This window comes from Rutidosis leptorrhynchoides, unplaced genomic scaffold, assembly GCF_046630445.1.
Source record: "Rutidosis leptorrhynchoides isolate AG116_Rl617_1_P2 unplaced genomic scaffold, CSIRO_AGI_Rlap_v1 contig177, whole genome shotgun sequence".
Lineage (NCBI taxonomy): Eukaryota > Viridiplantae > Streptophyta > Magnoliopsida > Asterales > Asteraceae > Rutidosis > Rutidosis leptorrhynchoides.
The window spans coordinates 12306-28426 of record NW_027266426.1 but is presented as its reverse complement, the minus strand read 5'-3'; the positions used below and the strand labels follow the sequence as shown (position 1 = coordinate 28426).

General features: G+C 38.0%; 1 protein-coding gene and 1 pseudogene across 1 annotated transcript; one reads left to right on the top strand and one right to left on the bottom strand.

The window, feature by feature from the left end:
* Positions 1-5975: 5975 nt before the first annotated feature.
* LOC139881620 (sugar transporter ERD6-like 6) lies at positions 5976-10757 on the top strand. The gene is given in 20 exon segments (XM_071866067.1): positions 5976-6167; positions 6420-6482; positions 6560-6649; positions 6761-6820; positions 6909-6974; positions 7063-7128; positions 7217-7292; positions 8262-8309; positions 8312-8325; positions 8410-8502; positions 8664-8744; positions 8837-8921; positions 9166-9212; positions 9330-9392; positions 9464-9523; positions 9622-9655; positions 9658-9686; positions 9787-9846; positions 10435-10549; positions 10645-10757. Coding segments are annotated over 20 exon segments (1455 nt in total).
* Positions 10758-12164: 1407 nt separating this feature from the next.
* Positions 12165-16076, bottom strand: LOC139881621 (uncharacterized; annotated as a pseudogene).
* Between the last annotated feature and the right edge of the window lie 45 nt (positions 16077-16121).

Here is a 16121-nt window from a genome sequence, read left to right as displayed (position 1 = left end):
TTATTTTGTTACATTTTCATGAACGTGATGTCCATAACTTGTGAAGCGTCGGTCAGTTGTCAATAGCCCGAGGGAGAACGAAGCTCTTGTGCGAAACGGCATAAGGTAAGTACAATGTACATGCATGCGCGTTGCTGACGAATCCAACTAATTTTGTGGTTTTATTTTTTATTTTTTGGATGACGTGGCAGTTGAATTTTCAATCAAATGGATGGCTTGTCAAATTTCCCTACTTTCAACCAAAAATAAAAATAAAAAACCCCTATTGATAGGGGTTGAGATCGCTGTCGATAATTGCGGGGACCTGTGAATTCGTTGGGCATAGGAGGTCCTACCTGACCCCTAAAATTGAATAATGTGCTCTGAAACCGACCGAATCTCCGCAGTCGTATATAATAAACAAATACCACGGGCCACTCGCATGACTGGAAAAGTTATTGACAAGCGTGAAGGAATCCAAGGTCCACATGGTCAAATAAAGAAGTTAGAAACTGGGGAAACTAAAATGGATCATGGGCTTTTTGGATGATGAAAGACATCGAGTTGTTATGGCTTTTCTTTTGTAACATGTCTTGTGGCCTGATGCATGTATGCTAGATTGATGCCGTCATTGGCCCGTACGCATGGGCGAGTGAGGCTCATGGTAAAATCTCGGCTACTCACAAATCTAGTATAAATAATCTCATATTTGGGTAATTCACTTGGTTTTTTACTTGTATCTCACTCGACCATGAGCTTAATGGTAACTTTGTTAAGACTACTTCCTTAAGATCAGCTTTTTTTTTTGTGAACGGGAAAGAATGACGTCACGTTCTATTTTATCAATTTAATTGATTCAATCAATTTGTAATTTTAGTTGATTTGGCATATTTTGATAGAAGTTATAACCATATAAATACTCTTTCTCTTTGCAATTGGCACCCCATTTGCAGCTGCATTTTGCACTCCTTATTACTATCAAAACAACATTAAAACTTTTAAAAGATCTGCATACGTGCTAAAAGATCATGCATGTGCGCAAAATCTGGAAGTATTGGGACGGGTGAGGTCCCCCTCTAAAAGGAACGTGCCGGGCTTGTCGAGAGTGGGACCCATCTGATTCTCGGTGACACCCGGGTAATCAAATCTCCTCCCGCCTGTACCCCACACGTAGCTACAGCCGACGGTCACGCTGGCATGTAACGTTGGGTCCATTTGGGAGAACATTTGAGAAAATCTTTATATAAATACAAGAGACTTTGAGGGGTTTACAAGATGTAAATAATGTTGGAGTTACTTCGATATCCATTCGGAAAAGTAATTTTCAAAAAATAATATTAAAATTCAACCCCAAAATTATTTCAAAAAAAAAAGAGACTTAAATGACACAAAATTAGCGTTGGCCAACTCCACCTCAAGTAACGCCACCCTGAGGCCACGTGACGCATATGCCAAGGTTGAGCTAATTTAATGACAGATTGGATGAAAACATTTCATTAACCCAAAAGCGGCATTTTGAAAATATCAAATGCCAATATTACAGAGGACTTAAATTAAGTTAAGAGACCAGCCATTATAATAATAATAATAATAATAATAATAATAATAATAATAATAATAATAATAAGTTAAGGGTCTTTGGAAATGCTGGTTTTGCCTTTAATGACCATTGCAATTTCATTGTCAAAACAGCTCAGCCTTTTCGGCAAACCTGTGCCAAACTTGCCAAATTTATCACGTTTTCGGCTCTTTCACCGAATTTCCCCATTATGCCCTTATTGGAAGCAAATTTTGAAACTCTCGTGACTTTAAGCACTTCTGGTGCATTCTTTTGATGGCCTGGAACCGAAACAAATGTTCCTTTAGGAAGCTTTTCAAGGAACTAGGAAGTGTCACCTCCCTGAGAACCGCAACCAACCAACACCAACTACTTAGAGTCCAACCAATCAATCGAAACACCAGGCAATTCTCGTTGCAATTCTTCTTCCCTTTTAGAGCTTCTTCATCTTTGTGGAATAATGTATATTTTTGTGGGAAAAAAACTGTCCATTTCTCTGGACTTTGAAAAAAAAAAGCCGATTGCAAGAGATTAGACCACCTAAATCTGGAGGCATTGGATCTTTTTCATACAAAAAGTGACAATGCAATCAATAAATTTATCAGAACCTCATTGTCTATAAGCACATTAATTCCCAAAGTAAGTTCGGTAGTTTGAGTTAGAATCTAGGAGTAGAATGTGGGGACAGAGACGATGGAGGAATCCATGAGTCATTGTCACACATAAGAAGACAACACAAATATTATAGACCAGCAAGGATGGTGCCCAAATCATGGAATAAGTATTTAAAAAGGTCTAAAGCTATTATATTTGAACCAATTCAATTATAAACATTTCAATTATCAACTATCTTCAATCAAAATTGGCTAGATAAACTCAATTGGTAGAAGTACAAAAGGTTAGACTAAATTGTTTCAATTGAAATATTTATAACTGAATTGGTACTACTATAATAGCTTTAGGACTTTTTAGTACTTTTCCCCTAAAATCATAACTCTCAAAATTGGTTGATTTGTGGTTTGATCTTCGATTTGATTTTAGGTGAACATGTAGTCTATCAAATTGCATGCGAATCTCTCGATTTCCTTGCTAATACAATTTGATGCTTGTCTAATTCAATCGATTTCATAATTTCTTGTATGTAAATATCAAATGTTGCATATTTTGTTGTTTTTTTTTTAGTCAATGTAAATATCAAAGTGAATTTTACAAATTTCAATTCAATTATAATGATATCGCTTTTAGGGCTTATATTTACATGTTTTCCTGGATTCATAAGTCAACGGGAAGCAATACCTTTAGATGTAAAGATATCGCTACGTATACTTGAAATTAAGATTTCTTTTTCACTGTTATGCTATGAATCTTACTTGATTTTTTTTTTTTTTTATAATACGGCTTATTAAATAGATATGCGTATATCTTTCTAAGGCTTACTGACCAATTTGATTTCCAATGCACAATTCACAGATATAAGATTTTCATTCACGTAGCTATCTCGATTAGCAATTATGACCTAATTTTTTGCTGATTGACGTCGTTTGTGTACATTTTTTTCTTTGAATTAGACCGTTGAACTTAACTATTCTTTTTTTATAAGAAAATTGTTCAAAAACCCTTAAATTTATTATACTTTTACCAATTCAGTCATAAACCGTTCAATTTTGCCAATTGAGTCATAAATTGCCAATTGAGTCTATTTGGCACCAGAATTTGTTGACGTGGACGCCGATCATCCTACATGACACTGCCGGCACTAACATGAACAAAATAATGATATTTTTAAATATTTTTTCTAATTTCTTTGTATTTTTAATTTCTTTTTTCTCCTTTGTTTTTTTTTTTTTCCTTTTATTCCTTTGGCCGGTTGCCAGAGACTACGACCGGCCAAAGGCCACGATCGGTGAGGGTCGGCCTCCTTGGCCTCGGGCAAGGTCGCCCTTGCCGGGATTTGGTGAGGGGCGACCTCACCATCCTTAGGCAGGGCTTGCCCTCGCCAAAGGCTAGCGAGGGTCAACCTTGCGGGCCTCATGCAAGATCTGGTGAGATTCGGCGAGGGGGAGCCTTGCTCACAGTCCATTCGGTCACCCCTCGCCAAATCTCGACGAGGCCCACCTCGCCTAAGGCCTGCAAGCCTAACCCTCACGGCAAGGCCGACCCTCACTAGTCTTGGCCTCTAGCTAGTCACCGGAGGCTGGGCGACCAGCCAGAGGAAAAAAAAGGAAAGAAATTAAAAAAAAATGGAGAAAAAAAGAAATTCAAAACAAAAAATAATTTTAAAATTCAAAAAAATATTAAGAAATTTTAAAAAAAAATTGTCTACTTCAACATAGGCATTCAAGTTAGCAAATTCCTACCAAAATTAGCTAGATGGACTTAATTGGCAAAAAGCGAAAATGTTTAGAACTTAATTGGTAAAATTAAAAGGTTTATGACTAAATTGGCAAAAGTATAATAGGTTTAGAACTTTTTGGACAATTTTCCCTTTTTTTGATTCATGTTAATCTTTCAATGTTCTATATAGAAGAAAACATTCACGTAGCATGCCATATGGTCGCTGAATAGACCAAGTTAATATGGAAAACATGGGATCAACACATGCCATCATGATGGAAGAATTTTACCCAATTTATATGGACGAAACGTTTATTTGCATTCAGGAGGACCAGTCAAATAGAAGATTCGGATACTATTATGTTTAATATCACAAAAAAATTTAAACTAGTATATTCGTACCATATTTATCTAAAATTAATTTTCATGTCATATAAACTCTCGAATTGGTATATCCGTGCCACATTTGCCCTAAACTAGTACACCCACACCACATTACTCTGAACTAATTTCATATTATAAAAATTTCAAACCGGTATACTTGTGCCACATTTACCCTAAAGTGATGCATTTCATATCATACTAGTTCAAGATTTTTTGCCTACACAAAATTATTTTGGTGGTAAATGTATGAATTTACGGTTCTTGGTGATATTAGCCATATTATTTTATATAAGAAAATTTAAGATGGACTAACATGAAAGAGATAAAAAAGGGGGGGGGGGGGGAAGAAGTAGCAGAAAAACAAAGGCCTAGGGAGGCCAACAAGGCCGGACATTGGCTAGCCAAGGCTCATTGGACTAAAACTCTTCCTCAAAATTTGATGTCTTTTCCTCCCTTACCACTCTCGGAAATTTTATGTTCGGAAACTTATCTATCGTTTTCTTGTAATTCTTGTTGTTTATGAATAAATCAAAGCACCATATTCGACCTAAAACAAAATCAGGCTTGGGGGGAATGGTTTTGCTGCCTTACCTATCGACGAAGCTTGTTGGACCTTGCGAGGGCCCCTTGTCGCTTCTCTCTAGCTTTTTATCTTTGGATTAGTGCTATAAAAAAATCTTAAACTAATACACTTATAACAAATTTATTTATAATTATTTTTTTGACCAATAAAAATTTTAAAAGAATATACATTTATGATCAATTTACCCTACATTAATTTTCATCAAATTGGGTCAATATCATGAAAAATCACAAAATGGCATATTTGCAATAAACAAATGATAAATCCTCGAACTAGTATATCTGTTAATTACTATGTATTATTCAACTCAATAATCTAACGGTAAAATTTAACTTAAACTAATGAAGAGTAAATTGATCACGAATATATCGATTTTGAGTTTTTTTGTGATATTAACTCTTTTTTCTTTTTAAGTCTCGGTGCGTCAATCTGTCCAATTTGTGTTAACAATCACTTATCTATATTTTAGTTAGGGGATAGAGAAAGGTTTTCATTATCTCATAGAGAAGGTCGCTTATCTCATTATGTGGGGAATGCTTGATAGCAAGATCATAAATGTATAATATCAATAGTTACAGAGCGCAGAAGCCGGTCCGGACAGCACTTGACGTTTGAAAAATGTCTATATTACAGCTTGAAGTACACCTAGAGCAACAAAATAAAATATCTGAACAGAAGATTAGAAAAGAAGAGGAAACAGAAAAGGCAGATTTTAATCCCCTAATCCTCCATTGGTGGTCCAGCTCATAAGCAATAAACAGTAGAAATACAAAATGGGGAGGTCGCGGGATTGCCAGATGTGCGTATTGGCGAGAGCTCGAGCAGAAATGGATGACAACGACAAGACATGCCAGCTGCTACATACAGCACGTCCGACCCTTAGGTGTTCGATGACTGTTTTTGCCCTTATCATTAAAACGAAAGAAAAACCACTTCCTTGTCTACTCCCCTTCTTTCACTGTTTCCCATTGTCGGCTCTCCCCTACCAATTTTCCGTCCATCCTACTTTATCTTTTTCGATACATTCTTCTCTGTTCCTCGCACGGGCATTTCGGCGAACAGATAGAGTGCAGTCTTGGAGATTGAGTGCTGGGATCTTCGATTCGTCCCTCCAGTGTCGGGAGTTTGCGGGAAGACATGAGCTTCAGAGAGGAGAATGAAGAGGGGAGGGATCTTAGGAAGCCGTTCTTGCACACGGGAAGTTGGTATCGGATGGGCTCCAGGCAATCCAGCATGTTGGGCTCTTCTCAGGCAATTCGCGAGAGCTCCATATCGGTTGTTGCCTGCGTCTTAATCGTTGCTTTGGGTCCTATTCAGTTCGGCTTCACTGTAAGCAGCTTTCTCAATCTGTCTTTGTCGATTTCTTTGCCCGTTCGGTCACTCGAGCACGATTGCAAAAGCACTACTACACACTGTGAAAAGCCCCTTTCTCTTGATTGTCAAACAATGAAATCAGCTCTGGTCAAGAGCAAATGAGGATGTGTAACTTCAAAAATTGGCATTGCTTTTGAACTCATTTCGTTTGACTGAACATTAGTAGCTGTTGATGTTCTTATCTGAATGTTGATTGCTTATAAACAGTCGGGTTACTCATCGCCTACCCAATCTGCAATCGTAGAGGATCTTGGTCTTACCGTCTCAGAGGTGTGAATCTCTCAACTCTCTATCTCAAATTTGTATTGGGTTTTCTTGAGTACAGCGGCTAATCGGATTCTGGGCAGTTCTCCTGGTTTGGTTCGTTATCAAATGTAGGAGCTATGGTTGGGGCAATAGCCAGCGGTCAGATTGCAGAGTATATTGGACGAAAAGGGGTTGGGTTGAATTTGTTGATTAGCTTTTCTTTGTCAACATTGCACTTTTGCAGTAAGATTTGCTTGTTCTGACTAATGTGATGGAGGTTTACTGTACGTTGTCAACTGCAGTCTCTGATGATTGCTTCCATCCCAAATATCATTGGATGGCTTGCCATTTCCTTTGCCAAAGTGAGTTTTTGTATTTAACTATCTATGCCAGATGTTGTGGCATCTAGAAGGGAAGTGCTTGAGCCTGACATTTACAATGTTCTTTTAGGATTCTTCTTTTCTGTACATGGGAAGATTGCTAGAAGGCTTCGGTGTGGGCATAATTTCTTATACGGTACATTCTATTCTGCTCTAGTGTGTATCTTTTATAGTCAATTAAAGAATGAGAAAAGTGATGATGCCACCTATTTTAATATCCATAGGTGCCTGTATATATAGCTGAAATTGCACCTCAGAACATGAGAGGAAGCTTGGGCTCAGTGAATCAGGTTGGGATTGCTTGATCACTAATTGAGATTTTCTTCCTGAAAAAGGCCGAGTCTCCAGGTAGTAACAGCGTGATTTGTGTGTTTTTAGCTATCAGTTACTATCGGGATAATGCTGGCTTATCTGCTGGGACTTTTTGTCGAGTGGAGGATACTTGCTGTTTTAGGTAAAGCTAATTTATAGTTGTTAAGTGCATATTTCCTTTTTATCTATTGTTATTTCATTAGTTGGTTGAGAAAATCCTGTAATTATCTTAGTAAATAAAATAGAGCTTTTAGATGAAATCCTTAATTTGCAATGATCGGCTAAAATTCTTGTTTCTTGCAAAGTCAGAGTCATTGTATTTTGTTAGGTGCACTCTTCATAAAGCAGAGATATTTCCAGATTAAAGAAAACCACTAGGTGTGATCGAATAAAAAACAAATCTACCTCCTCCAATTTCCTTCTTTGCTTGATAGCGTCGTGTTAGAAGTTTCCTCTGTCTCAAAAGTATTATGAAGTCGTATTGGTTTCTTCAAATTGTTGCTTTTGCATCTCTCAGAGGTTAAATTTGCACTAAATGTCACTTCCAATTGCCATGGCTCATCTTATTTGAAATTCCATTTGTAACTCAAATTAGCATAATGATATCACATGTTTTGAGTACCCAACTGATCCTAGCTAGGAATGGCAGCCTTCTGTTTCATGCACATGCTGTGAGTACCAAGGCACACATTTTTTTTGCTTTTGGGGCAAGCTTGAGAGAACGTGTGGGCATGTTGATCTTGATCCACGTCTTGAACGAATATAACTACAACTTGAGCAATCATTTAGAGTTAAAAAGCAGCATCTTGATACAATTGACACGATTGAACCTGGTTTTGTAGCTATTTTAAGGAGAACTAAACTGAATGTGGATGTGGAGTCAATACTTGAGAATACAAAAGCTTGAGAGAAATAGACGCCCTATGTTTTGAGTACTTGAGCAATGTTAGAATGATTGAGATGAAAATTTCATGTTCCTTAGTCTTCATTCTTTGTTTCCCGAGAATAGAAGAGATGAGATGAATATTTTAATACAGTCAAACTATTCACAAAGACTTGACCATCTTCTTCTTGTATTTTTTATATATTACTCTATTGGTTACATTCACAGGAATATTGCCATGTACAATATTGATACCTGGTCTGTTCTTCATCCCAGAATCCCCCGCTGGCTGGTAAACTCTGTTCAGTAAGATCATTCTGCAAATTCTAGTTTAAGTTTTGTCTTAGCTCATTCCGGATTCATATATCAAATACAGGCTAAAATGGGCATGACAGAAGAATTTGAAGCTTCTTTGCAAGTTCTTCGAGGCTTTGATACTGATATTTCACTTGAAGTGAATGAGATCAAGGTAGTGTTGAGTTAATTTTTCATCTGTATTTGCAGTTGTGATTGAAAACTTGAGATGTAGTAGCCTCCTTCCAAACGAGTTCATTCTGAGCATGCAAGCTGATGCTACACCTAGTTCATTTACTTTAATGCTTGTTGCATGGGTGCACCTGTCTTTCACAGAGAGCTGTCGCCTCAAGCAGCAGAAGAACTACCATTCGATTTTCAGAGCTCAAACAAAGAAGATATTGGTTCCCATTGATGGTAAACACTTTCTGGAAATTTATCTTTCCCTTCGTGTCTTTTGCCATGTTAAGCATCGAAGGCTAATTGTCTTCCACAAATTTGATCTGCAGGTTGGGATTGGTTTGCTTATCCTGCAACAGCTTAGTGGGATAAATGGGGTTTTATTCTATTCTAGTACCATTTTTGAAGATGCTGGTAAGCATGTTGCATTCCCTTTCTTCAGATCGTTGTGAATAAGAATTATTAGCGGAACTAGCTTTTAAATTAGGTCATAGACAATAAGTTTATCCATGCTGACTACCCTGTGGCTGTCTGCTATGTTTATTGTTTGTGTTGAGTTTTTCAAGCAAGCAAGTTAAGTATCTTCCTCTGTAAAAACTTATCCTATCAGTAAGCATCGCATTCTAATTTCCTTGGTGTTTGCTTCTGTCTCAAATAGGGGTTACGTCAAGCAATTTAGCAACAGTTGGAGTCGGTGCTGTTCAGGTAGAACATAAGTAGGCTATCAATGGGCCTTTACATTTTGTGATTGGAGATTTCAACCATAATAGATTATCTTCCTAAGGCATGATTAAGGCGATTAAGGGATGATATGGCTTTTAGGTTATTGCAACTGGAGTTACTACTTGGTTGGTGGATAAAGCAGGCCGCCGGCTTCTACTTATTGTAAATGTCACAAACCTTTCAGTTTTTGGTATTTCCTGCTCTAGCAAAGGATTAATGACTGTCTATTTCAGGTTTCCTCAGCTGGGATGACTGCTAGCCTTCTTTTGGTTGCAGTGTCCTTCTATGTGACGGTAATACTGTAGTTTGCTCTTTGTGCTCAACCTAAGAATATAGCCTTTAGAAGCGTTTGGAAAATTTCTCATCAAGGGTTTCTTCTTGATTATTACAGGACTCCGTATCAGAGAGTTCTAGTCTCCATAATATTTTAGCATCTTGTCAGTGGTTGGGGTTGTGGTAAGTCACTATGGTCGAAGCTGGTAGATACATGTCCCATATGCTCATTGAAAACGTGGGGAGGCATAGTAACACTTTCCTATCTCTGTCTTCATGGCAGGCTATGGTAGTTGCATTCTCGCTAGGAATTGGAGCCATACCATGGGTTATAATGTCAGAGGTAATATCACTCGGATCAAATCTGATCTTGTTAGAACTGGCATAATCATTCGCTTGAAACGACAGTTTGGTTTTGCACAGAAGGAAGTTGTTCCACTTTGCTGTTTGTTTGTTGAGCCAGACATGCATGACCTACAACTATAATTTCATGGTCAACAAAAAAAAATACTCTTCAAAAAGAACGGAAGCAAGAGGAACTCGAGTCATCATGTTTGTAAGCATACTCAGAAGGTTTAAAAGTTTGAACTTAAATTATGCAGCCTACAATTTTTATGTCCTTCCTTTTTGGCTGGACTAGGTTAAGTTTCCTAGTATCCCTTTTAGGCAAAGGGAGAGTCCAGGATCTTTCATCTTGACTTTCATGAGAGAATAAACACAACCTAGTGAGCCCCGCTTATGAAGTGCTGGCTTAGATGTTACTTTGTGCAGTAATCTGATGTTGTGAATGATAGGATAAAGGAATCTGTTCATCTTGTGTGGGTGTGGGGAGAGAACCTCCACGGGGAAGATAGCTACTTTTCATTTTCGTATTAAAGGAATTGTGATCTTGTTGCCTCTAAATTTGAGGTTATTCTTCTGGTGAACGCAGATTCTTCCGGTCAATATTAAAGGCTTAGCTGGGAGTATTGCCACACTTGCCAACTGGTTATGCTCTTGGGTGGTCACCATGACAGCAAATTTGCTTTTGACTTGGAGCACCGGAGGTCTCTCTCTCTCTCTCTCTCTCTCTAGATAGCGCACACATGCATTTTTTCTATTTTCTAAGTTATTTGACTTGGCTATCCTACATCATAAACAGGTACCTTCACAATATATATGGTTGTTAGCGCTTTTACTGTGGCGTTTGTTTCTCTTTATGTGCCTGAGACTAAAGGAAGAACTTTAGAAGAAATTCAAAGGTCCTTCAGATGATGATGGTCTCCTTTTCCTCTTGGGTTGCTGTCCTCCCTTTCTCTCTTTTTTGAAGAGACAATCTCCGCATTCCCCAGCATTGGGATTTGACACATTCTCTGAGGGGAAGCAAGATGTACAATCACTTTCCGTATAAATGCAGGCATTTTCTTTGCCCGGCAGCCACTTTGCGACTGTATTGCTTTCATGGCTTCATTAAGTCGCTCTTCAGAGCCGTATCTTTAAAAGAACTCGTCAGGTGTTTCGGCATCGATTATATTGTATCTGTCACTTGAGGGAAGACTGGATTGTTAGTGAATCTGAAGAAAGGAAGTTTTGATGGAGTTGTCTTGCCGCTTCTGCTCATCATTGAATAGAGTCCCGATACTTTTATTTGTATTTGGCAATACATACATACATACATACATACATACATACATACAGCAAATGGATTTCAACCAAAGTTAGGACTCCTAACTTAGGATGTGATTCATCTTTATGATTGCTCTGGCGTAATATCACTCACATTTTACATGTTTTTCTCCCCGCTTTTCTACATCCAACTCGCTAGAAGTCAGTGCAGCCATAGCCTGAGAGAGACAGCAACCAACGGTTTTTTCTTTCACTTTGGTTTTAGGGGTGGTCCCGCAACCGGTGCATTGACCGTTAGGAATATGTTTCGAGTGAGAGGTTTCGCTGTCCACAATGAACTGGTCATCTGATGGTTCGCTGGCCTCTGCTTACAAAATATTTTAGGTACCAGCCGAAGAGTGAAAGGTCAATTCAGGAGACATTTGAAACTGTACAAATAATAGGTGTATGATGTGAATCAACCCAAAAATAGAACGTGAAAGACTCCTTTTGCTGAAACCTGGTTTCAACGGCCTTCAAATGTCCGAAAAAAGGCACCATATTTTCTATCTGAGTCGGTCCTGAGATTTTTGTGTAGGCTACTTTGGAGTCATTTATAAATGAAATTTATTGAAATCTTGAGGAGGAAGGCAAGTGGTCTAATTTGACACCTCCACATTACTGGAGTCTCTTCATATTTTAACTATGTCCACCCAACATACCAATTCGACCAAAAAAAAAAAAAAACAACATACTGAATATTCTCGGATTGAGGAATTTATTCAACCGTGAACCAGATAGAACTTGTGAGCCTAGAGCTAGACAATGATTAGGATGTGTCTCAATATCATATTCTACATATAACTGAAGAATGTGGCGAGGTAACAGTGTCTTCCAACATAAGAGAAACCAAAAAGCAAGGAAAGCAAACCACCAAGTTTAAAGTTGGAGTTGGTGCAATGTAGTTTTAGCCTTTTAGGTAATTGAGCTGACAACCATTCTCATAAGAGACCAACAGTAGCATCTTTAAGGAAACATCAATATAAGGAAGGTCAATAGAAAGTGTTGTGATCGGATTCACAACACTTCCTTAATGAGTTTCTCGGTGAGAGCTTTGGGGAGTCCCATGACGCTATCAGTTGTTCCTACCTGCAAACGAACATCACCAGCTAGTAGTGTTAGCCTGCTGTAGAGATGAAGATGAACTTCATAAGCAGACTAGACTAAATGCATGCAAAACCATCACTTAGTCTTCGGAAGCCAGCAACTCAGGGTTGTGTACTTCAAACATGAAGATTAAAGAAATTAAAAGCAATGCATGTATTATAGACAGATTTATCTGGGCATTTTAACAATCAAGACCAGCCTCCCTTCATCCTTTTTCTTTTGAACAGTGTAACAGTTAGCCAACAGTTTCATAATGATCTCTGAACGATGAAGCACTACCTAAGAAAGAAGCAAACTATTGCATTCTCCAAATCTAGAAGTCTACAACCATACAGTGCTTGATTTCTACAGAGCTGATGGACTATAGTTAAGGAAAACCACAAAACAAAACTAACCAAAATAAGTTGTGAAGGATCCATTGAAATTGCACTTATCATATCTTAATTAATCTCTTGCCTCTTGTATTGTGTATTATGAATGGTGATGCCACAACATTATTGTGACATTGCTGTGCAATTGTTAAATTACAGAGATAAGTAAACCAACCACTTGCTTCACGTAAGGCAATATCAATGGATGTTCAATAATTAGTCCCCAGCAACATTAAGCACAATTCCTTCCTCTACTGTACAACAAGAGAATATGAATCTTATTAGCTCGCCATGTAATCACAAACCAAGATTTGGTCAGATGAAAGGATAACGTTACAAAAAGAAGGGAATATTCTTCACCATTTTCTCAATGATCTCATCTGGTATTTCATGAAAGAAGATCTGCAGTGCAGTATCACAAAATTGTTAAAATAGTTTATCATTGTGGGACTACAAATTTAACTTTTGTGTATAACTCTATCAACATCATAAAGATCACCATTGAAGAAACACAAGCTAAATGAAATCCCTAACATTTCACAGAACAACACAGGCCCTTCTCACTTCACAATGCGGGAAACAAGTTTCAGTAGCACATACTGGAGCAACAATTTCATTTTAAAGAAAAATGATGAAATAGCAGGAGCTTCTAAAGAAGCTTGAGTACTGTTGACTCAAAGAGCTCTATAATTTACTCTTGTAAAATTGCAAAAAAATCAGATTGAAAGCTTGCTCTATTTTTATACAACAAACACAATTTGACATAAAATAACCCAGAGATCTCTCCAGTCACCAGCAGAAGATCAAAACCTAGACCTCCAAAGTAATCTTGATCAACATCAGGCAGTAAATAAAGCACAGTGAAGCAACACATTACACAATGAGTCTACACATGCTTACAAGAAGTTTTTAGCAGGAAATCAGCAGACAACTGCTTCTATAATAATATTAGCTCAATCAAAAAGTTGCATCAACAGTAATACAAATTGTAGACTTAGTTAGCCCGCCATTTGGATAACAGAAACTTGTCACTTGTTCAGCTTCAAAAAAACTTCATACCCTGTTGGCCCAAAATCATAAGGTCAAAATTAATGTTTCCATACTGTACTGGAGATCTAACCATAATGGTGTTCAGCATCTGTGAAGCGATCAGAAGCAGCCAAAAAAACCATATCATAAGCTGCATCTATAGCTAGTTGAATCGGGGTCTGGGTTACTAAATACTGGTTGAAACACTCAAATCAGAATTGCCTACATTTCTTTCTCCATGAGAAGGAGAGAGAAAGTACCTCCACACGATCCATTCCCTTTTCTACTTCCAGTTTTGAGATTCAAAACAAGAAACAGATCCAACAGTTGCAGCATGTCCACCAGAATATCCTGCAACCTATTGGTTTAGATTATATGGTCATGGAAAAGGGCATCAATGATGAAGTGGATTGAAACATTGTAAGCAAACCTTTCAAAAATTCTCGTGCTTCTTCCTTACTGGATGGTTTTTCCCTAACAGCATCTCCATAGACAACCACCTCCAGATCAAATTCACAGTAAGAAAAAAAACACAAAGCAGGCTGTTTCTAGAGAAGAATTTCCACTTAAGGAAAAGAATATGTTTTATCACCACCCAGGACAGCCATCTATGTTTGAGGATACAAGGTGCTTTAAGGAAATTAATAGATAGTTACTCAACAAAATTTCCAAATAATATGTGAATGTATAAGTTCTTCTAATATTGTAGACAGACCAAATATCGACATTAAATGAGTTGGTCAAATATACAACACAATAACAAAAAAAGGACTTTTACTTGATCCGAAGTTATAAGTAATGTGGGATCAGCATCCTTAATGTAGTCACCAAGAGGTATCTTCTGAGAGATGGCCTCTGCCTGACAAGAGGTTCCACGAAAGGAAGTAAGCACCTGAGTTACATCACACTGCGATCGCCAATATAATCGAAGCATAATGACAAACAAATCATTCAACTTTAGTGAGATCACCGAACTGCCATCTAAAAAATGCAACATATTTACGCAATCAACTATACCCAATGTCAATATCATTCAGCACTGGTTGCAGCTTGTGATCATAAGAGAGTAACCAGGACATTCACGGCCAAAGAATTCCTATAACCAGGTGTCCAGTCCACAGACCAGAGTACAATCTGTAGTTAATTTGTTCAAGGAAAGGATTTGCTTATTATTTTTGTATGAGGTCAAAAGGTTCAGAATGCAACTCAGGCCATGGCATTTCGAAGAGACCTCAAATAGATAAAAAAGACTGTATGATGGTTTCACCTTGCCAGGGTACATCTCAGCTTTCAGGAAAAACAATTGGCCCGTTCTGTCCTCCCTTATCGACATCCAAGGTCAAGGGGGTTAATTCCTACTTCCAGTCTCCTAAACAACTTGTTTATTAGAAGAAAAATTAATCTCAAAAGCTGTGAACCATCAAAGCGTGAAAAGAAAAGAGGGTGAAAACTAATATTAAGTTATATAGTAATAAATCAATGTATCCTCAAAATCCATAGATGGCGCTAGGTAGTTGACCAATTGAAAGGATTCATATAAGGAAATTTGACAACAAGTGTAGGAAAGATGTACTGTGTCTGCTGCAATCAAAATTATTGGTTCAGAATCCTTCTCTTGGCTATTTATCCGTTGTACTTTGGATGTGATAGCATTGGCCTGTGATGAAACTCCAACGCAATCAATGGAACAGATCACAAACCCAAACTACACTAATTCATTCCTATGCAAAAGAACCAGAAACTGGAATTTAGGCAAGGCTGAGGACTAAGAACCTCCCCTTAAATATTATGCTATGTTAAACTGAAGAATCACTTCATCACTGTAGCTTGACTATTAAATCTTAGGGAGTATAATGATGACACATCCATAACATTCTCAGTAATCAAACAGCACATAATTGGCCAATTCAACATTTGAAGAATCACGTCACCTTAGCCTCGGCCAGAGCCATCACCAACTCCTCCGGCTTATCCTTCCGGATTGATTTCTCATCAATATCTGCAGTCTAACTAACAAATGAAAGCTAAAACAAATTTCCAAACAATACCAACGAATCACAATAACAACAACAAAGTCAATGAGAGACAATCTTACCATGATGGTGAATTCATACCCCATTTCAGCCAATATTTTCCTCCGGGCTATCGAAGAAGAGCCCAAGATTATCTGCACAATACAAAGCTTAGCAATCCATTTTTACTTCCAAGTATAACCCAAGAGAGATTACGGGTTTCTTTGTGAAACGAAATTGCTGCAACTCGATGCACCAATTTGACGGCTCTTTCTAGTTCCTCCTCCTCCTCTTCTCTCTCTCTCTCTCTCTCTCTCTCTCTCTCTCAAGGATGAGAACAGCATCCATTAATGGAATGAAAGGTGCAACAGGACAGAGCCTACCTTGAAGGGAGAGCAAGCCGCTTCCATCTCTCACGGCGGCGAGAAGTTGGTACCGTTCGTTCACCTCCGATT